Source organism: Neofelis nebulosa, chromosome 4 (assembly GCF_028018385.1).
Source record: "Neofelis nebulosa isolate mNeoNeb1 chromosome 4, mNeoNeb1.pri, whole genome shotgun sequence".
In the NCBI taxonomy this organism is placed as follows: domain Eukaryota; kingdom Metazoa; phylum Chordata; class Mammalia; order Carnivora; family Felidae; genus Neofelis; species Neofelis nebulosa.
In genome coordinates this window covers 164,134,257-164,160,276 of record NC_080785.1, presented here as the reverse complement: position 1 = coordinate 164,160,276, position 26,020 = coordinate 164,134,257, and the positions used below count along the sequence as shown (strand labels likewise).

At 59.9% G+C, this 26,020-nt stretch overlaps 1 protein-coding gene across 7 annotated transcripts in view; it reads right to left on the bottom strand.

The window, feature by feature from the left end:
* Positions 1 to 25,613, bottom strand: part of EVI5L (ecotropic viral integration site 5 like) — a 29,903-nt gene extending 4,290 nt beyond the window's left edge. The window contains exons 1-15 of one of the 7 annotated variants that reach the window (XM_058728168.1): positions 25,435 to 25,613; positions 21,107 to 21,161; positions 13,010 to 13,193; positions 11,649 to 11,838; positions 10,974 to 11,198; positions 10,796 to 10,870; positions 10,061 to 10,186; positions 8,564 to 8,707; positions 8,337 to 8,426; positions 7,083 to 7,180; positions 6,941 to 7,001; positions 3,638 to 3,691; positions 2,648 to 2,680; positions 1,423 to 1,563; positions 124 to 228 (exon numbers count right to left, since the gene is read on the bottom strand). In XM_058728168.1, coding sequence (XP_058584151.1) covers positions 124 to 228; positions 1,423 to 1,563; positions 2,648 to 2,680; positions 3,638 to 3,691; positions 6,941 to 7,001; positions 7,083 to 7,180; positions 8,337 to 8,426; positions 8,564 to 8,707; positions 10,061 to 10,186; positions 10,796 to 10,870; positions 10,974 to 11,198; positions 11,649 to 11,838; positions 13,010 to 13,146 — 1,479 coding nt within the window. In that variant the 5' untranslated portion in view covers positions 13,147 to 13,193; positions 21,107 to 21,161; positions 25,435 to 25,613. Of the gene's footprint in view, positions 1 to 123; positions 229 to 1,422; positions 1,564 to 2,647; positions 2,681 to 3,637; positions 3,692 to 6,940; positions 7,002 to 7,082; positions 7,181 to 8,336; positions 8,427 to 8,563; positions 8,708 to 10,060; positions 10,187 to 10,795; positions 10,871 to 10,973; positions 11,199 to 11,648; positions 11,839 to 13,009; positions 13,194 to 21,106; positions 21,162 to 22,155; positions 22,234 to 25,434 lie in introns of those variants that run through there. The other 6 variants (XM_058728169.1, XM_058728167.1, XM_058728170.1 and 3 more) reach the window with 6 other exon arrangements.
* Positions 25,614 to 26,020: the final 407 nt, after the last annotated feature.

Sequence of the window (26,020 nt, the reverse complement as noted above, 5' to 3'; positions counted from 1 at the left end):
CCTGTGCCTTCTGCCCCCGTGGGGAGGGAACTGAACCCCATCATGGGGCTTCTGATGCTCGGTGCCTAGGGGTGGAGCCCGCCTGGCTTAGCCTCTTTGCTGGGAAAGCCACAAAGTGGGGACCTTCTGCAGGGCTCTTTCCAGGGCCTCAGGCTGGCTCCCAGGCTTGCTGGGGTTGGGGTGGAGGACGGGTTCTCCCAGGCACGTTCCCCAAGGTGAAGTCGGCGCCTAAGCACAAAGTGGGGGTGGGAGCAGCGTGGGGCTGGGGCATTCTTGCCCCTCCTCCACCTCCCTCCTCTCGCTGCACCCTCATTTCAAAGCAGAAAGGGGTGGGGAGTCTGCTGGGATCAGGCTCTTGCTCAGGGCCCAGAAGGCTTCTCAACGCACGTACCCCAGGGTGAGCCCCAGGGGAGTGGATACCCGCCTGGTGGGTGAGGGAAGCAAGCCCTGGGGCTGGAGCCATGGCCCCATCTCGATGCCTGGAGGCCCGGGAGGGTGGTTCTCCAGGAGGTGGTCCCAGCCTCTCCTGGCTGCTGGCCCCTTCCCAGGGGAGGGCCCGCTCGCCGCCCGTGGCTACCGCAGGTCTCCGAGATCCACGGATGCGAGGGGCCCTCCCTTGGCTCGTGTGGGCCCCGGGCCCCACGCTGAGCCCCACCCCCAGCCCCAGCAGCTATCTCCCTGCCTCACCTGCCTCTGCAGCTCAGGGGTGGCAGGTGGCAGTCTCTCTGGACTGAAAGGGGTCATCGTGCCAAGGCCGGGATGAGCCCAGCCTTGGTTTCCCCATCAGCCTTGCTGCCGCCAGGGCTACGGTGCCGCTGGCAGGTCATGGCAAAAGGAAGGTGGCCTGGGCAGAGCCAAAGGAAAACCCGAAAGCCACCTCCTGGAGAAGTGGACTCTTCACGGTGCTCTCGCTTGAGCACCCCCTGCCCCCGTCACTGACCCAGAGTTCATGACCCACAATAGAATCGGGCTGCCCCCTCACCCCGACTCCGCCAGCTCAGAGCGGTGAGCACAGACCGGACCCTCTTCTGAGGGCAAAGTGCCGGGCACTGGAGCGGGGAACCCTCTCTGTCTCTCGTTCTAGCTCCCGTCCCGCATGGCTGGCCCCCCGGGGAAGCCCACAGCCCTTCAGACCTCAGGGACATGCTGGACATTCCCCTAGGGAATCACAGCCACGTCAGCTGAGGGAGGGGGCCCTGCAGGTGCAGCCTGGTTCCCAGGGGCCCTTGCGCCGAGGCTGCCTCGTTCCCAGTGTGGCAGGCCAGGCGCCTCACCGGCGGGTGGGACGTGGGTGTGGGGCTGTGGGGCGAGCCGCATCCCCTCCGGCTTTCTCCGTCCCCCCCTACCCTGCCTGCTAGGAAGTAACCGGGCGGGTCCGGAAGGCCGGGCGGCTGTGGTGCGGGGCCCCACCCGGCCGGGTACCTGCTGCTCCTGAAGCTGCCGGATGGTGCTCCGCGCCTTCTGTAGGTCCTCCGCCGCTGAGCTACACTGCTGCCGCACCACTGCCAGCTCCCGCTTGATGACGTAGTTCTCCTCGGCCTCCTGCGCCCGCGTCACCTGGCCCTGAGCACAGCGAGGACCGGATGCTGTGGCCCTCCGCTCACATATGGCCCCCCCCTCGGGCCCACCTCAGGGGGCAGCCCAGAGAGGGAAGGAAGGGGACGAGGTCTCCCGCACTCAGAGCCTGGGATGGGGGGCCCCGCCGGGCCTGGGCACGTGCGGAGGGGCACAGGGAGGAGCCTGGAGGGGGAGAGCCACCCCGGGGCCCAGGCTTTGTGGCGCCTAAATGGAGAAAGCCCAAATGGCAGCTCCTTCCCCTGCCAGCTCCTGGCTCTCGGCCTCTGCCCCAGGTGGGGAGAAAGGATCCTTACTTGGGCTGATGGCACAGCAGAGTCTGGGCCCAACTGGTGAAGGTGGGGGTCTGGAGGCAGCCAGGGCCTTAGGGACTCAGGGACAGCCCCTCAGGGCAGGGCTGGGAGGTGGGACGTAGCTCTCCTACAACTCTCCGGTCCTGGCATCTGGGGCCCCCATCTACCCAGGGCGAAGAACCCCCCCCCCCCAGCCTGATCCCCCCACCCCAACCAATTCGGGCTGCCCCCCATTCCAGGCTCGGAACCACCAGGTGGTGGGCAGAAGCTTCCAGATAAAGCCATTCAAGGTGAGGCAGCAGCAGAAGCAGGTGAGAGATGGTAGGCCTTGCAGGTAGGAGCGGAGAGGAGCGTGAGGGGTCAGAGGGCGGGTGGTGGTGGTGGTGGTGGTGGTGGTGGTGGTGTTGTGTGTGTGGTAGAGAGGCTCAGTGCAGTGCACACACCAGGGCCTGTTGCTGATATAGCCTCAGGGCCCCCACCTGTGTCCCCCGGAGGGCGGAGGCTTTCTGTACACGTGCATGGGCTTACACTCAGACACGCTCACACGCACCCACACACACCGTGCTGTCACGCGCACACCCCTCTTCCCCCCTAGGGAAACCTTTGTTTCCCCTGAGAAGCGGGCCCCAGCCACCCCCATGCACGGTGCCAGGCCTGCCCCCCCCCGGCCCCAGATGCCCCCCCCCCCCATTGGCAGTGGCCGAGGAAGAGGCCGTCCCTGGCTGTGGTGTGCAGGGACCGGGAAGGAAACGGGAGAGGGAGACGAAAAGCTACAGTACCTGGATTAACCTATCAGCCAGAGCAGCGCTCTCCTACCCGGCGGAGGGGGTTCCGAGCGACAGGGGGAGGAGGCAGAGCGGAAGGCGCGCAGGGACAGGAGAGGGGGAGAGACAGACAAGAATGACTTGTCACTAATGCAGTGGACTATCTCTAGAAGCAGGGGAGAGAGGAGTGAGACCAGAGAACCAAAGAACCAGCAGGAGAGGCCCCGGAGGAAGACCAAAGCCAGAGCTAGCTCCGTCCTGGAGAGGGGTCTGTGTGTGGGTGGGGACGTGGGGGTGCCCACGGCTACACCCTCCAGGGCCCAGAAAACTCAGTGTGGGAGGCGGCGCCATCCCCGGAGGGTGAGGGGTGGGGTGGCAGTGCTGGGCCAGGACGAAGTGTTTTCCCGTGGAGTCTAAGCAAGAATTGAGACTTCAGGGCAAGGGCAGTAAAATCTGGTGGGGGGCTACTCTCTGTGGGCAGTGGAGGGCCAAGTGAGGTGGGGAGAGGAGCAGGAAGGTGGGCCCCCCCCCCCCCGCCTTTACTCCTGTCCTTAAAAGCAGGCTGGGGGCCAGGGTCAAGGTTGTGGCATCCCACCACGTCGCCAATGGTAAGGCCTCCCCTCTCCTCTCTTTTGACGGGGAGGCTTCCAGATTCCACGGTTGGAGCCTGCGGCCTAATTCGGGGCACCTCAGTCAAAGCTGCGGTTCTGCCTCTTTCCGCCCCATGCAGGCAGCTCAGGAGGGACCAGTGTGTGCAGTGAACTGGGTTGTAACCTCACACCCGATCCCAAGCGAAGCGGCCCTGGAACCCCTGAGTATATGGCAGCCCCCATCTCAGTGGGGCTGGGGGTGGGGGCTCCGTGAGATTTACACCATGCTCCTCGGGGCCTGCTGGCTCAGGGTGGGGCCCGGGCCCGGGTCGGGGGCTGGCCGGCCCTCTGGCTGCTGGGTCCTGCTTGGGGCCTGGAGGAGTTGGTGCCACAGGCTGGTGGCCATGCTCCTAACCTTCTCCAGGGTCTCAATCCGTTGTTTCAGGAGCCGGTTCTCCGTCCGAAGCCTCTATGTGGGGAGAGAGGGGGGAGTGTGTCAGAACCCCGCCCCATTCCCCATACACACAGAGGTCTGTCCCCTTAAGGGCCAGGTCGCCTCCAGGCAAGATGGAGTCATGGTCAAATGTTCTGGGTCAGTGATTCCAGAAAACAGGGCCAATCCCTGTTCAGAATGGCCCATTAGATTTTTTTTTTTTTTTTTTTTTTTTTTTTAAAGAATCCTTGGTTCACTTAAAACAATGTGATCGCTTTCGGGGGTCAGCAGTCAGCACCCACACCCACTTTCTCTGTAGTCTGTTTCCACCCCACACGGGGGCCTGCCAAAGGCCAATGTGACACCTATCACCGGGCAGACCCTTCCTCTGGGTCTGTCAATCCCCGCCCCTCATGGCTCTGCTTCGGGCACCAGAACGAACTGTTCTCAGAGTCTGGGTCCAGGGGAGGGGGTCTTGCTGAACACACACGCTTCCTTCAGCGGGACAGCTACATTTCTGTGAGCCACAAAAATCAGCTGTGCTCAAAAGCTGTCACTTCCCTCCAGCGGGGCGGTTCTGGAGGCAGTTTCCCTCGCTTTCCGCCTTCTCTCCTGCACTGATGGATTTGGGTTAGATATTTGTGGTTTTAAGTTCCCCGTGGCCTTTTGGGAAGCAGGTGAGCTTTATATATGCCTTGCATCGTAGCCTCTGCTAGGTACCCCTTATGAAGCGGGTACAGATAGTTGGACCCAGAGTGTGTGCTGAATGAACACCAACCAGATCCTGCGTCTTCCTGAAGCCCCAAGCCCCACATTCATCCGTTATTAATGAGGGCCCCGCCTCCCTGTGGATCACAAAGAACCTTTCCTGGTTTCTTCCCGGGAGAAAAAGGTGATGGAAACACTCCAAACACTCCCAGGAGGCAACTGCGGTCAGAGAGAATCATAGACTCGATTGAGGGTCATTCACTGATGTCACGGGTGGGGAAACTGAGTCCCAAGGGGGTGGTGGCTTGCCGGGCCTCCCAGCTGGCCTGGGTTCGATCTGTTTCGGGCAGGCTCTCTGCCCCATATCTGCGCTCCAGGGTCCTGATCCTCGCCCCCAGCCCCTGCACTACTCTGCCTTCTCTCCGGCCACGACCCAACACCGCAGAATCGCAGAGATCCTTGAGAAGCCGCATGTGCCCGACTGACAACTCCCCTCTCTCCTGCTTACAGGGAAAATAAGAGACAGGGAGTGAACAGGGACTACAGGGTCAATGCATACGCTGGGCTTTTTTTTTTTTTTCTTTTAAATTTTCTGTATTTTTGATGCTTTGATATCCAGCCACCTTGCTAATCTTGGAGAGACTGCCTGGCCCTCGACTAGCCTTTCATATGCAAACCAGCCAATACAGAGCCCATAGCCACCCACCTTCCCTATAGCACTCGCACACCCAGCCAGCGTTCTCCCTGCCCCAAATTGTCCCAGGGCAACTGAGGACTCTCCTGTAGCCCACAGCTTCTGCTGAAATTGTTCAGACCAACCAATCCTGAACTCAAACTTGACTGCCTGCCTTGCCCATTCCTTCCTGGGGATGCCCAATAAAGGAGCTGGCCCACGCTTTCCCTCTCTCACCCTCTGCATCCTGACCCACTCTGACCCACTCTGGTGGTTCCCCACGTGGCCAGGTGTGGTGGGGCGTGCCCCCTCCTTTTGGCAACTAGGAGTAATAAATTCTTCTTTCAAGGGCAATGTCGTCTCTGTGTCTGTCACTTGACCACCTGATTAAAACAAGTTTCAGGGGCGCCTGGGTGGCTCAGTTGGTTAAGCGTCCGACTTCGGCTCAGGTCATGATCTCGCGGTCCGTGAGTTCGAGCCCCGCGTCGGGCTCTGTGCTGACAGCTCAGAGCCTGGAGCCTGTTTCAGATTCTGTGTCTCCCTCTCTCTCTGACCCTCCCCCGTTCATACTCTGTCTCTCTCTGTCTCAAAAATAAATAAACGTTAAAAAAAAAAAACAAAAAAAACAAATTTCAGGTACATTTTGAAACAGGCTAAAAGTGAAAGTGCCAAGGGCAGGGCGATTCATGAAAGAAGGCGTCTGCCTGGATCCTATAAAGTCTGTGGGCTCTCAGGCTCCTCTCCTGGAAATTTCCAGGTTGGGCATGTAGTCTGAGTGTCTGCTGTGTCCCTACGTACCTACCACTGGGCCCTCACAGTCACCAGATGGGCGCAGGCCCATGACCGTGCATGAGCAAGACAGGCACACACATTGGGACTGGTGCATCAGTCAAGCTGCCATTCTTGAGAAAGGGGGATGCTTGCAAACTCAGGACACAAAACTTTCTGGAAAACCAACAAACAGGACCAGGACACCGATGCCCTCTTTCCCCTTCAGGTATGGGTGGCAGGTGACCTGGCTTCTAATCTAGATTCTGCCTCTGCCTCTGCCTCTCTAAAGGGGGCAGAGACGTTGATAGTGGTGATGATAATAAAACTAAAATTAATAATGATAATAATTTGAACAGCAGAGCAAATGTTATTCCCATTTTGCAGAAGGGGACACTGAGGCTCAGAAAGGTGAATCCACCTTCCTGGGTCATACAGCTGGTCCACGGCTGAGCTGGGAAGTGAATCCCGAAGAGGACAAAGCCAGGTGTGTTGGGGTTTGGGTTTGTGTCTGCCCCTCTCACTGGACTGGGGGGACCCTCAGTCTCTGCTGTGAGTCTGGCACGCAGTAGATGCTCAGTAAATGCTTGTTGCATCAATAACTAAAATCACATGCAGAAGGATGAAAGCAGAAGGAAGGAGAGAGAGGCGAGTCTGGGTCTGAGGGGCCACAATGGGCGCCGTCCTCGGTCCTCCGTGCCTGCCCCTGACCTCAGGGCTCCGCCCATCAGGGCCAGCTTTCCTGATATTCCTCCGGTCCATCAGGCCTGCTGTTGCACGGCCTTTTTGCACTGACTCCCTGGGCCCAGAGCAATCTTCCCTGGGTCAGCTCCGCCTCTCTTCTGCGCGTTTTTATCCAGAGTACTTTCTGGAGTCCATAGCCTGTACCATTTGTTCTCTGACCATCTCCCCACGATAATGAGGAGGGCGTCCCATGAGGGCAGGGACCTATCCACTTTATCTGCCACCGGTCTCTGACAGTGGGGTGGGCCCTTGCTCACACGCTGGCCCGCTGGTGAAGGAAGGGCAGGTGTGTGGAGGCAGATGCCTCGGACTCGAAGCACAGGCTGTGTGCGGCTTGGGCAAGGCTGCCCTTCCAAGGGCACCCCGTCCCTGCCCCCACTCCCGCGACTCACTTTGATCTCGATCTGCTCCTCCATTTCCTTGCTCTTCATGGCTGCATACTCCTTCTCCAGCCTGCAGAGGGGAGTCAGATGAGGCTACGTCCCACTCTCGGGGACCCCCTCTGTGCCAGTCCCCTGGGTGCCCGGCACTGACCTCTTCATTTTCTTGGGGTTGTACTTGACCTGGTAGGCCTTGAGGATCAGCTTGTCCGGGCAGCTGTCGAACTGGTGGGGGATCACCCTCTGGAAGTACTGTGGGGGCACAGGCGGTCACTGACACAGAGGCCCCGAGTGCGGGGCCCGCCAGAGCTATATGCTGCTTCCCCACGGGAGGAGCTGGTCTGCCAGGGGCATGGCCGCGGCCCAGCTCAGGGTGCAGCCTGTTGCGGGTGCTCTGTCAGGGCGTGTGGAGCGAGCAAGTGAGTGTGAGAAGCGGGGCTAGGGAAGCAGCATCCACAGCCTGGACCTCAGTTCGAAGGGAAAAAGCAGGGCTTCGGGAGCTCTTGCCGGCAAAGGCCAGGCGGTAGAGGGGTCTGAGCACAAGGACCTCCGCAGGGGAAGGGGCAGGCATGTCGCTGCCCCCGGGGGGCAGTAAGAGGAGGCCGAAGAGTGTGAGGAATCAGGGCGGCAGGAGCAGCCTGGAGGGAAGACCCCTCGCTGGTCGGCCTGCACGCCTGCGCCCGGGAGCCCGGGCAAAGGGTTAAGCGTAAGCCCTGATGGAGCACACAGCTTGCTGCGGTTCGGGGCCAGGCTGGCTCCCGCTCCCCAGCCCAGCTGGCCCCCTCTGGCAGCTGCGCACAATGGATGCCCGTGTTCATGGACACAGCCGTGGCCTTTGTGCATTCTTCCCCGAAGCACCAGCTGGAAGACGCGGGGAGGGGCAGGGGCCTGCATGATGGGGACATGGCGGAAAAGCAGGCTGGCCTCTTCTCCAGCAGGCGGGACAGCCAGGGCGGGTGTGAAGCTACCCGGACCCCTCCTTCCCTCCCGGGCCCTCGCCTGGCCCACGTGCTGGGACCAAAACCACACCCAAGACCTTGTAGTTTGGCTGGTATTACTATTTGCCAGGTTAGACTTTGGAGGACCCAGGGCTGGGAGCAGGAGGTCGGGGCAGCGGGGGGGGGGGGGGGGTGGTGGTGGTGGTGGTGGTGGTGGTGGTGGTGAAGAGGACCGCCCAGGGCTTGGCCTAAGCCTAGACCTTCCGTCATTTCCCCCAGGCTGCTCCTCAGAGCCTGTCTGGGTCCTCCAGGAAGGCCTCGGGGAACAGAGGCCATGGCAAAGGGTCAGGATGCTCAGGACACCTTCCGCCCTTGCAACTGCCCGCCCCCTGCCATCTCTCAGGAGGCCTTCACCTGCCCCGGTGCCCCTAGTGTAAGGGAATCCCGCCCACCCTGCCCCTCTGGCCCACCTGGGACATCCCCTCCATGTCCAGCTGCATTAGCTCCGTCTGGTTCACCTGCAGCAGGGCGAGGCCGACCCGGAACACAATCTCCAGGCCCTGCAAAGGTGATGGTGGCGGTTGCATCTCGGGTCCTGTCGTCCTAGGGGTCTCCGACCCCTCCCCGAGTCCCGGCCCTCCCTCAGCCCGGGCCTGGCTGGGGATCTGGGAGAGGAAGGGGTGTTAGGCGTCCTCACCTCGTACATGAAGATGTCAAAGACACGAGTGGCAACAGGGAGCGGGAAGGTGGTCAGGAAGAGTGTGAGGAACCAGGACGAGGCATACATAGATGTGTGGAAGCTCTGGGAGCGGAAGTGGGTGTTCAGATCCGGGAGCTGCTCCTGGGGTGGGGGTGGGGGGGAGGCCAGGCGCCATGAGGAGGCCGCCAGGAATGGCTGTCCGGGCCCCCCCGGGGCCCCCTCCACCAGCCAGGGCCGGGCTTCAGCGCCCCGGCCTCCAGGGGGTCTTACCCACCTGCCCTTGACAACCCGTGGCACTGTGTCTGGGGGAGGCTGAGGTACCCCAGGGCTCTGAGTAGCACGAGGTGGGGACACCGGCAGGGGCGGCAGGTGCAGCAGCAGCTACTGGGTGTTGGGGATGCACGGGGGGCCGCACTGGCACAACCACCCGTGGGGTCCTCACCGCTGCCTCAAGAGGGAGCTTCTGGGGCTCGGCGGAGGTGAGTGGTTACACAACTCCCCAAGTTCACCCAGAGAGCGAGAGGTGGGCTGTGGCGTGAGCCCCATATTCTGTGACCCGCCGGTTGCTGTGTCCACCCACCGCCCCCTGCGTGGTACTTGTGCCCAGCGACGCTCAGGGGATGCCTGTCTGCCTGGCCTGAACTTCAGGCGGCTGGCAAGTGACAGGCCCTGGGGAAACTGGGGCTGGACCAGGTGTTAGGACCCCCTGGATGTCCTTCACCAAGACAAAACAGACTCTGGGGCTGTCTCCCCACCTGCCCTGGGGCTTCCTCCGCAGCTGGGGGTTCTCTGATGCTGTCCAGCTACTTCACCCAGGAAGGCCTTGGCCACCCAGGCCAGGGTGGGGTCACTTCCTCTCCGTGGCCCCGGGCCACCTGCTTGCCAACACGACCCGGTCCCCTCAAGCGACAGCACCTCCCTGCCATCTGCTATGCAGAGCTACACAGCCCCACCTGTGACCAGCTTCTGAAGCAGGCCGTGTGTGTGTGTGTGTGTGTGTGTGTGTGTGTGTGTGTGTGTGTACACGCACGCATACACGCACGCCCAGTCTCTGTATGCCAGCCAGGGGCGGGCCCTGCGGGGGCTGCTATTTATAAACAGAGGCGGCTGCTCTCCAGTATCAGCAAAGGCAGGCAGACAACACTTTCCCTCCTTCCGCCACACTGGGGAGCAGACAAGGAGGGGCTGCGGGCGTACCTGACAAGAGCCAGCCTGACCCCTCTTGCCCTGGTGGCTCTGGGAGCCCCATGTTCTCAGGGGTGCCCACCATCAATGGTTGGCCCTTGCCCTGTTGCTTGAAGCATCCTTTGGGGCAGTACCCATCCGCCCCCCGCCCCGGCCCTGTCGCAGCACAGGACCCCTTCTGAGCTGGAACCTCTGTGTGCAATTTCCCAGCCCTGGAACTTTCAGCTAAAGAGACTGGAACGGGGCAGGTCTAGGTTAGCACCCACGGGCGTGGGGTGAGCGGGTGCAGACCACCCGGCCTCCGCTTACCTGTAGCATGGACTCGAACTGATAGATGCAGAGCCCCAGCTCGGCCATGCTGGGCTTGAAGAGCTCCCTCAGGCGGTACTCCTGCATCAGCCGCACGAAGACACAGAAGGCCTCCTCCTCGGGCATCTGGGTGGGTGGGGACAAGCAGGGTGGGAGGGGGCACTCGCGGCTCTTCTTATGGCCCTGGGGCGTGGTGCTTCACCTGCCTCTGTTACGTTTAGACTTACAGAACGCGGACTGCGTAGGCTGCCTGGACCCTCATAACAAACCCCTGGTAAATATCGTCATCCCGGTTTCATTGATGGGAAAACTCCTGAGGCTGAGGCCACAGGCCTCCTGGCAGGAAACAGGGAGCTGGGACTTGAAGCCCGGGGCTGGCCACCCCCAGCGCCCAAGGTGAGACACCCTCTGGTTTAGCCCCAGCTGTCTCCATTCTCCCCTCCTAGGTCTGCCGGGTTCTCTGGAGGAAACCCTTGGCCCAGCTAACACCGCACTGGCTGACCTAAGCCCTCCGCCTGAGTGCCAGCCCTGGGCGGTGACCAGGCAGCTCCCGGAGGGGACGGTGGACCAGGACAGGCAGCCAGCCCCTCCGAGCCCACCCATGGGGGGCTTGGCCTGGGGCCTGGCGGGGGTCGTAGGTGGGTGGGGAGGGAGGTCTGACCCCAGGAGGACCCTGGACAGGGGCACGCTCTGCTTTGGCCCACCTCCCCGGCTTGTGGCTGGTGCCTGGCCTACCTGCATGAGGAGCAGACCCACGATGAAGGCGCTGCCCTGGCAGTAGCCCACCTCCCTGTCCACCAGGGAGTACGCCTGCAAAGGGGACGCACGCGCATCACCGCAGGGGCCCTCCTGGCCGGCGGGCCCTCACAGGCCGGGGTCTGGGCGGTGGAGACCCGCCGGCCCCGGGCCTCACCTTCATGACGTTGAAGAGGACCTCCTGGCCCAGGCTGTCCTGGCCCTTGAAGAACTCGTGCTCTGGGTAGGTGCGGGCGATGTCCCTGCGGATCAGCTTCTCACAGGGCGAGGACATCTTGAGCAGCTCCGAGTACTGGTTCTTGACGGGCATGTCCGTGGCACTGCACAGGAGTTGCCACACGATGGCCCGGAAGTGGTGGGGGATGCCCTTGCGGATCAGCTCCTGCCAATGCGGGGGGGGGGCGGGGGGGGCGGGAGGCCGGGCTGGACCCTGTCCCAGGGCAGCCTCCCCACGGCCACCCAGTCCAGCCCTGAGACGGGGCTGGCCTGTGGCTCGGTTGCGGCCCAGAGCTGGCCGAGCCCCCATGCTGCGGACAGAAGCCATGCTGCTTAATGTGCGGTCCCCAGTCCGTCACGGAACAGAGCGGGCGGGAAACAAACGGGTACCTGAGACACCGGCGTGACAGCCACTAGCTTGGCCGGCCCCACCCTGCACCACGGCCCTGGCACCCCCCCCCCCCCCACGGGGGGCCTTGCCCCCGTGTCCTGGCAAGGCTCATCTCCACTTCCGCTCTCTGCCCGCGGGGGCCCCAGACGGCCCTGGGACCCTGGTGCTGCCCTCCGGTGGCCCAGTGACCCGGCTGGCCCCGCCCAGCCCCACAGGCCCCGCCACCTTGAGCAGCTTCTCTTTCCTGCGCCTCCACTCCTCCCACTCGTTGGCGATCCGGCCCCACAGGATCCACGTGTCCTCCTCCAGGTGGCTCAGGTTGGAGGAGGCCGAGGAGCTGGACACCAGCGAGGAGCCGCTGTTCCGGCGGGAGCCGTTCATGGAGCGCATCGACTTGGAGTCGGCTTCCAGGAGCCTGGGCAGAGAGGGGCTGGTGGAGGCGGGGCCCCGGCTGCGGCCAACTCCTGCCCCTGCCCCTGGGCTCTAGTGATTCTCTGGGGACAGGGCACCCCCGGGGGAGCCCCGCCCCTCCTCTCAGGAGTCCCAGACTGGGTCTAAGTTGTTCTCGCTGAGGGGCCTTAGCCGATGCTCTACCCTCTCTGAGCCGTGGTCCTCGTTCCCGGGCCCCCAGAGAGGCTGCCGTCTTTGTGTCCCGTCTGTGTCCAGCACGGGGCTGAGAAGCCCGCGCATTGGCGGACTCAGTCGCGTACCAGCACCGCAGGGCAGGGTTGGTTAAGATCTTCGCTCTACGCACCAGGTGTAGGGAGGGCGAGCCACTCGGCCAGCTGGCAAGCAGCTGTGTGGCCGTGTGTTTCTGCTGCTCTGCCATCTGGGGCCTCGCTGACCCCGGGGGGGACCACCCTCTGTCAGCCTAGCAGATTCCTAGAGATGGGTAAGGACTTGCCTGCCAAGTGCAGTTTTCCTATGCAGACCAACCAATCTAGAACCCCTAAACCAACCCCCTCCCCTGCTCTGATCACCCCAGGGCCAGGTGCCAGGCCAACTAGGCTTGGCCCTGCACCCCCGAGCCCGCTGAGGTTACTCGAGCTAGCCAGTCGGCCTCGCTGTTCCTTCCTACAGGAACCACAACGAAGGCTCTTGCTCATGTCCTGCCTCATTCCCTCTGCCCCCTGACCGACCCTGGTGCTTTCCTGGTTAGCCCCACATGGTGTGCCGGGCCCCCTCCTCTTAGAGGCGGTGACTCACAAACTCTCTGTCCATTGGCCTCGTTGTATCCGAATAATAATACCGCCTACATTTTGAAACCAGGGGAAGGGCCAGAGGAGAAAGTTGGGAAGGCCTGGCTCCAGAGTCAGAGGATTTGTTCTTCCCTCCAACAGAGGCTCAGCCAGCGAAGGCCAGGTTCACTGGCCCTCTTGAAACCTTGGTCTCATTGGAATGGGGAAACCGATCATCCGGGGTTGGAGGACAGCAGAAGACGTCCCTTGTCAAGCCTCTGGTGGGCACTGTTACTTTGCTGAGGGCCGGGCCCAGCTCTTAGTGTGAGGGGGGGCCCCCGGGAACTTCTGTGTGGGGCCCAGGCTGCACCCCTGAGGCCACTCCCCGCCCCCCAGGCCCCAACTCACCGGTTCTGCTCTTCAAGCTTGGCCAACAGCTCCAGCTCATCGGGGCTGAGGTTCTCAGAGTCAGAGGTGGGGGAGCAGGTGGGGGCCGACAGGGCCTCCTGGGATGAGGAGTCGGGGCTCAGAGTGGGGCTCGCCATGGTGGGCAGGCTCGTCTGCTGCGAGCAGGGCCAGGTCACAGCTCTGTCTGGGGGCCGGAGACATGTGTGGTCAGCACTGGGTGGGGGCGCCTACCCTGTCTGGCTGGCTCTGGGCCGGCTGAGCCTGCTGCTCGCCTGCAGACATTTCCTCACCTCGGGCTGCCCATCTCTGGTCTGTCCGCTCGGTGCACCCCCCATCCCCACGTACTCCAGCCCAGCGGACGGCCATGCTGGCTCCTTCTATGCGAGACACCAGCTACCATGATCCCTGCCTGGGTCCAGATGCATGGATGGAGACAGCAGGACCGCAGCCAGGGCCTGAGCTGCCCTGCTGTCCCTGGGCATAAAGGCCAGGTCTCAACTTGACATCCCTGAGTCCTCAGCAGGACCAGAGGCAAAGGCTCCCTGTCACTCAGGCCTTGGAGGCACAGAAGCCCCTGCTCCAGTGGCCCTTCCTGACGGCCTTGGTCCCTGTCTCTGGCTAGATCCTGTCCTGGGAGCCCTGCCTCAGCATCCGACCTTCCCCGTCTCATCAACCAAAGTGGGTGGCTGGCACAGCCAGAAACAATTATTCTCTACCATTGATTGGCTGGTGTTGCCAACGGCCGGAAGAGTCGACTCCCCTTGGGCTGGGAAGCCAGGGATGGACGCGTCAAAGTGCTGGGAATGTGTGGCCCGGCGGATGCAGAGCGAGAGCCACAGGCTCTCGTCAGTACCCCGATCTTGGCCGGGCGGGTGCCAGGCCCATTTGTCTGATTTTTCTTGGGGAGGATCTGGCCCCGCCCTCCTGGCGGCTTCCAGAACACTAGCCTCTTGCTTTCTGACGGCTTCAGAAGAGGCAGCTCAGCACCGTGCCAAAAGCGAGGGCTCTGGACTCAGACGAATCTGTGTCTGAATCGTGGTTCCCCCTCAACCAGCTGGGTGGCCTTGGGCCAGTCTCCTGGCCTCTCTGAGTCTCCAAAGACTGAGGATCACACAGGACCTGCTCCAGAGGGTGGCGGTGAACCTGAGTGTGCCACCGCATGGAACGTGGGAGAACGGCGCCTGACACTTAATGACTGCTCTCTAGATGGCGGCCTTGATCATTCATTCCAGGGCCAGGGCCAACATCTAGCTGGCCTCCAGGGTTCTGCTATGCCTGGTGTGGGGACTGCTGGCAGGGGCTGCCATCACCCTGGTGGGAGGTTTTAGGGGTGGGGGATGGCTAGGGGAGCGAAGGCAGGGGCCGGGGGCGGTGTTCTTTCCACTCAGTCATGTTTCTGGTAAGCCCAAGCATCAACGGTCTAAGAGGATGGGGATCTCCAGGGCCATGGAAGCAGGAAGAAAGTGCTCCTCCCCTCCCTGTCGCTTTGGACGGCTCCTTCACACCCCCCTACTCTCCTGCATAGTCTGTGACAGGAATCCACTATTGCCCTTGGACCCCACGTGACCTGGCTCTGACAGCTCCGCCCGGAGGGGCCCTTGGCCAGGCCCCGGAGAGGGGGCATCTGGTCCCCTAGGCAGCAGAAGGACAATGACAGGACAAGAGTAGACCATTTCACACCTGCCTTCAGGTCACTGGGCGCCTACTTGCAGCCTAAACTCAGACCCCAACCAACACCTGAGGGCCCACTGGGTGGCTGGGCTTGACCCTGGCCATACACTTGATTCCAGCCTCCTTGCCCTGTGCTGCCCTGTCACGGGGTGGGAGTGAGGGGGCATCATTCTTTTTTCACCTTGTAGGGGGCCCAGAACCCTCCCTTCCCAGGTCTCTGTGGCTCCTCAGGGCCACTGGTTCTGCCTCTGGCTCCCCAAGCCTCTCCGATTCTGTTGGGTGCCGAGGGCTCTGGCTTGGGTGGGCAGTACAAACTCTGGGTGGCGAACCCCAGCAGAACTGGAAGATCTCTTCCTCCCACGGCCTTGCTGGCCAGCAACAACTGCCCCAGAGAATGGGCCACTCTGCACTGTCTAGCCAGGAGTTAACCTCTCCGGAGAGAGGTGGGGCCTGCTCTGGGCCTACCACCGAGTCAAAGTCTGTGACCAGCCAGGGCAGAGGCAGGCTGTGCACAGGAAGCCCTGACCTGGAAGGATCTCTCTGGGCGGGGAGGAGCTGGGAAGGCAGGCTTGGGAGGTGGGAGAGAGGTGGGGGAGCAGTGGGAGCCCTGGAGCAAGAGACCACATGTGGCCAGGGTGGTGGTCCGGGCCCGCCATCTCAGGAGGCCTGGAGTGCCCTGGTGTCCACGATGCCACCCCCAAAGGGCCCGAGGGACTGCTTCAACTCTGGCCTTCTGATTTCAAAACAAAACCAGCCACTAGCAGGGCTTGTCCAGATATTTATCACATATTAATGTGGACTTCATACAGGAAGTAAAATTGATCCAATACACACGGCTGAAATTTGCAGTCCAAGAGGCAGAACCTTCTGATCCCTCAGGAACTTTCTCTTGACTCGTCGCCAGATTCTCTAAACACTGCCTGGCGCTGGAAGCCATCCTCCTGATGCACACACACACACACACACACACACACCATACACACTAACACACTCATGTAATTGACCCGCACACACCCACACATACTTACATACACTCACACACTACCTCACACCCCCTGCACTCACGGCGACACACACGATCTTGCACCCACACCCATGCATACACACTCGGACACACGGCCCACTCACACGCGTCTACAGTCCGTCTCACACCCATGCATTCTCACGTGTGCACACACACACACACACATGCACGCACTTCCTGCACGGACCAGATCTTGCCACTCTTGGGACTGAGTAGGTTGGGACGGACACTGGCCCGCCACCCTCCTAGCTCTGCGGGTGGCCCTGCCTCCCCTCCAGAGAGGCCCAACTCTTCCCGGCTCATTGTCCTTCCCTGATGCTCACTGAGGGCCGTCTGAGGGCCAGGCACTGTTCTGGGCACAGGGAAATGGGGGGAAATAGGCGGATGAGGCACCGCCTCCCCTGCCTGATGGGTACAGAAACCCACAGAGGGGGCAGTCCCTTCGAGGGCTGAGGGGCCACCGGCCTGAGATGCACATGCGGGTCCAGTGGGTCTGACGTGCCAGCCTCTCAGCGTCCTTCACTTCAAGCCCCTTTGCCTCTACCCCACCTCAGCCACTTGAATGGGGTCCTGGACCCTGCAGAGCAGGCAGTGGGCCGCCTACCCCTTTGCCTGCTGGCACTCCCACCCTCCACACGCCCACAGGGTGGCCCATGGCTTATGAGGCTGAGCCCATGGCTGAGCCAACCTAGAGGGGTGGGAAGAGACTGCCAGTGTGCTGGGGGCAGGGGGCGCGGGGGCAGAAGGGCCCAGATGCTGGGCGTTTTCTACTTCCCTCTCCCTCTCCGGGCTGTTTAGACACTGCCAGCCATGCGCCCTCCTTCTTGAAGTCCTTTTCCACCCAGCTTCAGACAGGCCAGTCTCCTGGCTTCTCTCCCACCTCTCTTCCTGGGCTTCTCAGTGTCCTACATGGCACCTCTTCCTCCACGGGCCTTGCCTTGGCCCCTGTCCCTTCATGCCCCTGGTGGTCTCACTGTCGAGGCTTAAATGATCAAATAAATGCCACCAATTGGGACACTCTCCTTTCCCCAGCTTTCCCTTTCTCCTGAGCACCAGCCAAGATTGCCAACTGGCTCCTGAATATTACCCACCAGGGTAAAAATCGTCACTGTCTGGGTCCCTGCCACTGTGGTGCCCTGCACTGAGCCTACAACATAGGAGTTGAGAAATTGAACCCACCTGCCCACCCACCCATATTTGCTGAATGCCTGCGAGGTGCTGGGCACCATACTGGGCAAACACCGATGCAGTCGCGGCCCTCCCAGAGCATACAGAGCATAGGGATTAAGAAATGACCATCCAAACTTTCTATTACAGATTGAGAGGCACGCTTGGAAGAACGGATAGCACGGAAAACAATCTGGCAGTTCCCTCAAAAGTTAAACACGGAGTTACCCTATGACCCAGCAATTCCGCTCCTAGATATCTACCCAAAAGAATGGAAACCGCACGGCCACCACACGCGAACTTGCACATGACTCTTCACAGCGGTGTTATTCGCAACAGACAAAAAGTGGAAACAACCCAATGTCCGTTGATGGATGAACAAACAAAATGTGGTCCATCCATACAATGGAATATTACTCAGCCATAAAAAATGAAGGAGGCTCTGACACCTGCTACAACGTGGACGGACCCGGAAGACATTATGCTCAGTACAAGAAGTCAGACACAAATGACCACAAGTGACATGGTTCCATTTATACGAAATGTCCAGAGGAGGCATATCTATAGTGGTGGCCGGGGGCCAGGGCTTAGGGTGAACGGGGGAATGGGGGATTTCTTTTTGGAGCAAGGAACTGTTCTGGAATTAGACAGTGAGGACAGTTGCACAGTGTTGTGAATATACTGAAACCCATCGAACCATTCGCTTTGAAAGGGTGAGTTTTATGTTATGTGAATGATCCCTCAGAGAAAATGATGATAGGGATGGGATGGGGTGGGATGGGATGGCAGAGGGACCACAGGGCAGAAGCAGGAGGGAGGCATGCTACTCTAGAGGAGACTGGAGAGTTCTGCAGAGGCCAGACCCCCACCGGGCCCTGTGGACCAAGGCAGGAGCCTGGCTGGCCTTGCATTTTAGGAAGACCTTCCCTAAAGCCCGCCACTCCTCCTGATGCAGAGGGGCCTCGCTGGGTCCGTGGTGCTGCCCTCCACCCACCTGCTCAGGCCAAGCCTGGCGCTAGCCCTCTGCACTTGCCCAGACCCTTCAGCCACTCCCTACTTGGAGATGGAGACCAAATGTTTTTGCCCGGTGCTCACAGCCCTGCCGGCCTCCCTTTCTCCATTATCCAAGTCCCACCGGGCTCAGCCCTCCGTGACCACCTGCTTCTTTCTGCCTGTGTCTTTGCACATGCTGTTCCCGCTTGCTGGAAAGGCATTCTCCAACATTTTGAATATTTTTTTTCCTGTGAAATTGTTCCTGTCAACCTCCACCTCCAGCACGCTGGCTCACTTCTCTCCTCTCTGCAAATATCTCCTACAACCCAACCCAAGGCACATTCTATGGCAATTACTTCTATACGTGCCTGCCTGCCCTACTGGGTCATGAACGTGCTGAGGGCAAGGGCCTAACTTCTTTTTTTTTTTTAATTTTTTTTTAATGTTTGTTTTTATTTTTGAGACAGAGAGAGACAGAGCATGAACAGGGGAGGGCCAGAGAGGGAGACAGAATCTGAAGCAGGCTCCAGGCTCTGAGCTGTCAGCACAGAGCCCGACATGGGGCTCGGGCTCACGTACCGTGAGATCATGACCTGAGCCGAAGATGGACGCCCAACTGACTGAGTCACCCAGGAGCCCTGGGCCTAACTTCTTTACTTTTCTACTCCAAGATCCTAACACATCTGAAATTTAGCAGGTGCTCGGTAAACATTTGCCAAATGAAGACAAAAATCTCTGTGCTGTTCAGCCAAGTGATCAAGGTCAACACTGACAGTGATAAGTCATACTGAGAGCTTGGGCCCGTGATGAGATGACAAAGGCATGGTCACCTCTGTGTCTTTCCTCCCAGAACACATCACCCCAGTTTAACTAGGAGAAAAACATGTGACAAAGCCAGACGAGGGGACATTTTAGAAAATTCCTGACCAGTCCTCAAAACTGTCAAGGTCATCAGCAGTAGGGATAAGCCTAAGAAACTGTCCCAGCCATGAGGAACCTAAGGAGATTTGACAACAAAATGTCACGTGGGATCCAGGATGGGATCCTGGAAGAGGACAAGGAAATTAGGGAACCTGAATAAAGTGTGGACTGTAGTTAATGTATCAACATCAGTCTGTTAATCATAACAAATGTGCCAGACTAACTGAAGACGTTACTAATAGGGGAAACTGGGTGTGGGGTCTTCAGGAACTCTCTGTACAATCGTCTCAATTTTTTCTTTTTTAAAGTAGGCTTTGGGGAGGGGCGCCTGGGTGGCTCAGTCGGTTGAGTGTCCCAGTTTGTCTCAGGTCATGATCTCGCAGCTCGTGAGTTTGAGCCCTGCGTCGGGCTCTGTGCTGACAGCTCGGAGCCTGGAGCCTGCTTTGGATTCTGTGTCTCCCTCTCTCTCTACCCCTAACCCACTTGCATTCTGTCTCTGTCTCTCTCTCTCAAAAATAAACATTAAAATTTTTTTTAAAAAATAAATAAATAAAGTAGGCTTTGGGGAGCCTGGGTGGTTCAGTCAGTTGAGGGTCTGACTCATGATCTTATGGTTCGTGAGTTTGAGCCCCACATGGGGCTCACCCGTTGTCAGTGCAGAGCCTGCTTTGGATCCTCTGTCCCCCTCTCTCCCTGCCCCTCCCCTGCTGGAGTGTGCTCTCTCTCTCTCTCTCAGAAATAATTAAACATTAAAAAAAAAATAATAAAGTAGGCTCCATGCCCAATGTGGGCTTGAACTCATGACCCCGAGATCAAGAGTTACATGCTCTGACTGAGCCGACAAGATGCTCCACTATCCTCAGTTTTTCTGTAACTATGAAACTGTTCGAAAAAATAAACCCTATTTTAAAAACAATTTGAGGGGCGCCTGGGTGGCGCAGTCGGTTAAGCGTCCGACTTCAGCCAGGTCACGATCTCGCGGTCTGTGAGTTCGAGCCCCGCGTCAGGCTCTGGGCTGATGGCTCGGAGCCTGGAGCCTGTTTCCGATTCTGTGTCTCCCTCTCTCTCTGCCCCTCCCCCGTTCATGCTCTGTCTCTCTCTGTCCCAAAAATAAATAAAAAACGTTGAAAAAAAAATTTTAAAAACAATTTGAAAAAAAGATGCCATATCAGCGTGGACAGAAAAGTAAAGCACAGTTGTAACACGTGCCAGGTGCCGTAGCAAGTAGGACAGGTGCCAGGGCCCCCGACGAGGCCGCGGGGGAGGCAGGACTTGTGCTTCGATTTCTGACTCCAGAACCTCTGCCTTCTTCCTGCTTCCTTTCACTTTAGGAATAATACACATAAAACTCGAATGCCCAATTTACTGGGCACTGAGGAAAGTGCAGTCGTTGGTTTTCAATGGGGAGAGGGGGTAAGTGTGTATGTGCCCTCTCTCAGAGCCTGGCATTTTCAGAGGCAAGAATAAAGACCCCAAGTTTCCTTCCAGTTTGGCTCCCCACTTCCCCTCCCCCCGCCGGCTTGTGATCCTCTTCTTGGAATGGTTATGGGGGACACAGAAAAATTTCTGAATCTGATGCCTCAGGAGATGCCATGTGACCCTAGATGCCCAGCCTGCCAGGACGGTCACTGTGGGCCCGCAGACCGCCATGGTCCTGGCTGGCTCCAGCTCCTGGGGAAATGGCCTGGGGTCTGGGGCCTTTCCCTTGGCGAGGGGCGGGCAACCGATCTGTAACCTTGGATAACAAGAACAGCAGTTGGAATTCAGGGCTTACTGTCTATCCTCCTCTTTTCCCCAGTTCTCGCTGCAACTCCATGCTGCTCTAGATGTTTCCATATCCGTGTCTCTTCTTCCATGGCTCTGTGGGTGTGTGTATAACTGTTCCCAGATCTCTTGGCCTCCTGGGAGAACTTCAGAGCCAGTAGCCTGCGTTCAAATCCCTCCTACATCCCTTTCTATCTTTGAGATACACTTTGCCTCAGTCTTGTCATCTGAAAACAGGGTTAACTGTTAAACAGTACCTGCCTCCCAGGTTTTGTTGGGAGGAATACCTGAGCTAAACCTGTCAAGTGCTTAGGACAGGAGCCGGCCCATACTATTTGTTCCCTGTGGGATGGAAAGTTCCATGAGGGCCGGGGCTGTCTAGCCCACCCCTGGATCCCCAGAGTTCCATCACAGCATCAGGCATCCAATATTTGTGGGATGAATAAACAAACCTCCCCTCCTCAGCAGGCCCACCCCCAGTGTGGTGGCCCTCTTTAAAAGTTAAACGCAGTAAAACTATCATTATCATTATTGGTAATAATAGCAGCAGCAAATACCTTCAGATTAAAATCTGAGAGGTGGACCAGTATGACCTGTGGAATCCCTTCTGACCTAAAAAAAAAAATAAAATAAAATGTTTACTACCCTGTATCATCTCCAACTTTCCTACTGCCACCGAAACAGCTTCATTCCTGCAAACCCCTCGTTCCTCTAGGTCCCTGAGAATGACAAAGGGGAACATTTAAAGCCCTTATGAGCTTTCCAGGGACCCATGAATAAGACAAGTGGCATCTTGCAAGGCACTTGGCTCTTCAAAGCCAAGATGATAGCTTTTCTGGTGCCCGTGTCAGCTGCACAGGCTCACTGGGCCAGGGGGCAGGGGCGAGGTGGGTGCTCCCTGCCTTTGGGGGCTCTCCAAGGCCAACGGGTCGACTTCTTTCTGGGGAAGAGATTTAGGTGCTCTTTCGTAAGTGGGTTGAGTAGGGAAGACTGTCAGATCCTGAAACGATGCAAGTATTTACCGAGCATCCAGTCGCCTGAGACTCAGCCATGAACAGAGAGGCACCCTGCCCTCGTGGGACTAGTGGTCTCCTGTGGGAGGCAGACCTCAATGAAACCATCTCACCACACATCACAGCACGCTGAGCCATGCAGGAAAAGTGCAGGCGAGCTGTGCTGTGCGGATGGGGCCTTCGAAATCTCCCTGGAAGGGATACATCGCTTCCCTGGCTCTAGTGAGTTTGTGCTCACTCCTTTCACTGCCCCTGTTTGGCTACCGGAGCCCATGTGCTACAGACTCCCCTGGGCAAGGTGGGGCTTGCTGCCTGTCCAAGTTCTTCCAGCTACGGGTCCCTTTTCCCAGGGAGCAGCACACAGGGTGCGTCCCATGGATAGCATCTGGGACACAGGGCCTGCAGGATGAGGCCCACCAAACAAGGCACGATTTCCTGAATGTACCACGCTGGCTCCTGCTTGGTGGGCCTCTGTCCAAGCACTCTGCCTGCCTGGCACGCCCTTCCCTGCCATGCCTGCCCGGTGAGCTCTTCTCTGGGCCTCTACGTCATCCTTGCTCCACCCTCCCTGACGCCCCAGGGATGCGTTGGACCCTTTCTGTGCTCCCGCCGCACGCTGTGCATAATTCCATCTCATGCTTCCACAGGGCAAGCAGCAGGACGTGGTGGGAAGGGCACACACTGGAATCTAGGTTCCTCCAGGTTGTTTGGAAGATTAAATGAGATAATATGTAAATGGTGCTTGGCACAGGGCCTAGCATGTGGCACGGGCCTGATCGCAGGGCACATCGCTGGTTTCAGCTCTTGCCTCCCGATGCCAGGAGGGTCTTTAGCTGCGGGGCAAGGGACCACATGTGACATTCTTTCATACCCCAGCAGCTGACTTGGTGCCTAATATTTGGTAGGGCTTCACCTAGAACAATCAGCGTCTCTATTTTGCAAGAGGAAATTGAGATCACGTTCCTCCTTGCCCCCCTGCACCTGCCAAAGCACATAGACACAAAGACACAGGCCTGTATCCCAAGCAAGGGTAAAAGTGCACCGATGCTGTTCACAAGCAGCTTTCTCGTATTTTCCCAAGGAGTTCGTACCCAGCCTCTTCTGAGGAGCCTTCTGACCTCACTGGATCTGCACAAGGTCCCACCCTGGGGAGGTGGAGACTGTTTCCTGTGTACCTCGTGACCTTCAGGAGTCTTTACCACCCCTCCCTTCAGCAAGTGGGCAGAGCAAACCTCTCCCTACCCAGGTCTATGCATCAGAGGTGCACGCGGGCCAGAGGCATTGCCAGCAAGCAGTCCCCATCCTACCCTCCGTCCCCACGGGAGGCTTCTGTGTGGCCACAAATCCCACAACAGACCATCTCTCAACCCCCACCTGAGCCGGCTTCCTGAGATGCAGCTGGGCCACAGAGAGATGGCCATCATCCAGAGAGGTGTCAACGAATTACAACCAGGGGACGAGGGCGGCCAATGATCCTGCCAGCGCTCATGGACGGATGACTGCCCTGCTGGACCCCACCGGCCCCTTCCACATGGCGCCCAGGGGGACATTCAGGACTACATCCTAACCTCATTGGCTCCCCTGCAGTACAAAGCGAGGATCTAAGGATCTTTCCCACCCATTTTCCAGATGGAGAAGTTGACGCCCCGAGCCAATACGGGCTCCTTCTCAGGGCCGTCCAGAGTCCACTGGTGAATATCCACAAAGAAGCCTGGGCTTGTTTCTCTGGGGCTTTCCAGGCTAATGTCGCTCAAAGGAGCCCAGACAGGCAGTGCGGGGGCTGGACTGATCTGGATTCGGTGCAGGCGGGACCCAGACTCCTCCTCACCCCTGCAGTCCTGGCCACACCATCGTGCCCGCTCTGTGACCTCCTTTCCTCATCTCTGTGCCAGGGCCAAGCCACCTGCAGCTCCTTCCAAACCGCCCACAGGGGTGACCACAAAAGCCCAGGGGCACCCACAGGTTGGACCTGAGGGTGACAGCTGTAGGGTGGCAGGACGGGTGGAGGGAACCAACATGACCCGGGAAGACCCGTGGATGCTGGGGCCTCTAGCTTGACCAAAGCCCGGCCCGGGGACAAACCAAGCTGACTACTCACTTGTGTTCCACCCGAGCCTCTTCAGCACATTCTTCCCTTCTGAAAATATTCCTTAACAAAGAGCTGTGTGCTTCTGGCAGGCCCCAGCCCGGCCCCACCGGGTCCCAAATGCCAGGGGAGAAGGGAGCCGTTTCATTTTGGCATGACACGCGGGTGGTGGGTGAAGGAACTCACGCGGGCTATGAGGGGCTGCCCCTGGCGCGTGCATGATGGGGTCCGGAAGCTGGTCCTGCCGGTCTGGTCAGACTTCAGGAGCAGCCTGAACTCCCCCTCCCCACCAGGGGGGTGGAATAAATCAGGGGGGCAGGCAGTGGGGAAGGGGGCTTCCCTTTGGGAGACTTCAGTGTAGGAGGGAGAGTGAGTGTCCTTCCCTCTGAAGAAGGGCAAAGCAGGGAGAGACGGGTACGGGGAGAGAGGCCCGGGGCAGGTGTCCACAGGGGTGCTGGGAGATTCTGGGTCACCCTGCCACCCTTCAGGGCCCCAACGGGGACGCCGGGCAGGCTGGCCGCCTGGGGCAGGGCAAACAGCTCCTGTCTCCAAGTCTGCCTGCGCTGGGAGCTTTGGGCACTAGGGGAGGACCCGGGCAGGTGGCGTCTACGGAGGCGTGTGAAAGTGCTAAGGAGTCCTGCGTGTGCGAGTGTGTGGGGGGAGGTACCAACTGTCTGCGTCTGTGTTGGAGGTCCTAAGTTTTTCCGTGTGCGTAGGGGATCCGAGTGTCTAGCTCTGTGTGTGTGTGTGTGTGTGTGTGTGTGTGTGTGTGTGTGTGCGAGAGCGCGCACGCCCGCGTACCAGGGGGCTCCTGGATGCCTGTGTGTTGGGGGGCAGGATGTCTGTCCCGACGCGTTGTGGAGGGTTCGTGGTCATCTCTCTGCGCGAGAGAACTGTTGGTTCCCAGATGTGCGTGTGTGCACGCGCACGGGCGCGTGTGGGGCTCTCAGAAAGATGTGTCTCTGGGAGGGGAGGAGGGTTCAGAATATCTATCTGTTGGGAGGTCCTGAGCATGAGGGGAGGGTGGATGCTCAGGAAGCAGGCTCAGGGGTGTGTGTGCAGCTGCTGGAGCGCGCTGGGAGGAGCCTGAGGAGTGATTTTTCCGGGTGCCCTTGGGCATGGGGCTGCTGGGGGTGGGAGATGGGCCAGCAGGCCGAGGTCAGGCCTGTGGGTACGAATCCTGATTCACAGAGGCTAGGGGAGGCGTCCTGTGGGGTCGGAAGGGAGGGGTAGGGCTCTGAGGCTAACACCCTTGGGGCTGGGGGCAGGCCTGGGCCCTGAGATAGGATGCCAAGTGAGGGGAGGGAGGGGTGGCAAGGGGTCTGCAGATGGGAGGGGTCCTGAGGGATCCGGACAGAGGGAGGGCGGGGGTCCTGGGCCTGCAGGGAGGGGGGGGGGCGCCTGTGGGGGGCGGGTCTGCGGGGTGGGGGCTGGGGGAGCCCTGAAGGGTCCGGGAGGAGTCCTGCGCGTCTGTGGAAAGGGTGGGCGGGAGCTCGCGGCCGAGGGGGGCAGGCTCTTGGGGAGGGGGCGGGATGGGGGAGGGGGCGCCCGGAAGGGCCCGGGGAGGGGCCCCGAGGGGTCCGGAGGCACCGGGAACGAGGGTGGGCGGGGGCCGGGGCCCAAGGCCGACGGCCGGGGTCCGTGCCGGGAGTGCCGAGGGCCCCCGGCGCGGGTTCCGCGGCGAGACGGCCCGAGCCCCGGTCTTGCCGGGCCCCCCGCGGGCCGCAGCGCGGAGCCGGCGGCCTGAGAAGGCGCCCGGGAGGCCCGGCCCGCGCCGCCTGCCTACCTGCGCCGAGCGCGCCGCCATCGCCGTGCCGAGCCGCACTGTCCCGGGCCGCGCCGCTGGATCCCCGCCGCGCCGCTCGCCCCGCAGCCCCGGCCCGGCCCCCTCAGCCGCCCCCCGGGACCGCGGCCGCCGCCGGTTCTGCCGCTGCCATTTCACCCGCTGACAGGAGCGGCTGCCCCGCCCCCGAGGCCCCGTCAGCCAATTCGCCGCCCCCAGGCACCCTGGCTCCGCCCACGGTCCAGGAGTGACGGGATGCCGGGCCAATCCGTGGCCATTCCGTGAGGAGGGCCCTGGCTACGGCCAGAAGGTTGCCGCCTCTAAGGAGAGAAGCAAATTGAAATTAGGAAAGCTGTGAAGGACGGGCAGTTTTTCCTATCGACATGTGGAATCCTGTTGAGCAACACCTGGCGGCACCAATAACAAGGAGGGAGGGGTGTGTCTCCGAGGAAAGGCTGCAGCCTTGAAGAACCCCAGACAGAGGCAGCCAAGCGTTTGGCTCTAAGCCCCGCCCAGAGCCGGGCTTTCTGCCCAATAACGAGACGTCTTGAGATGTCCATTATTATCTGCCCCTCAAATCTCGGCCATG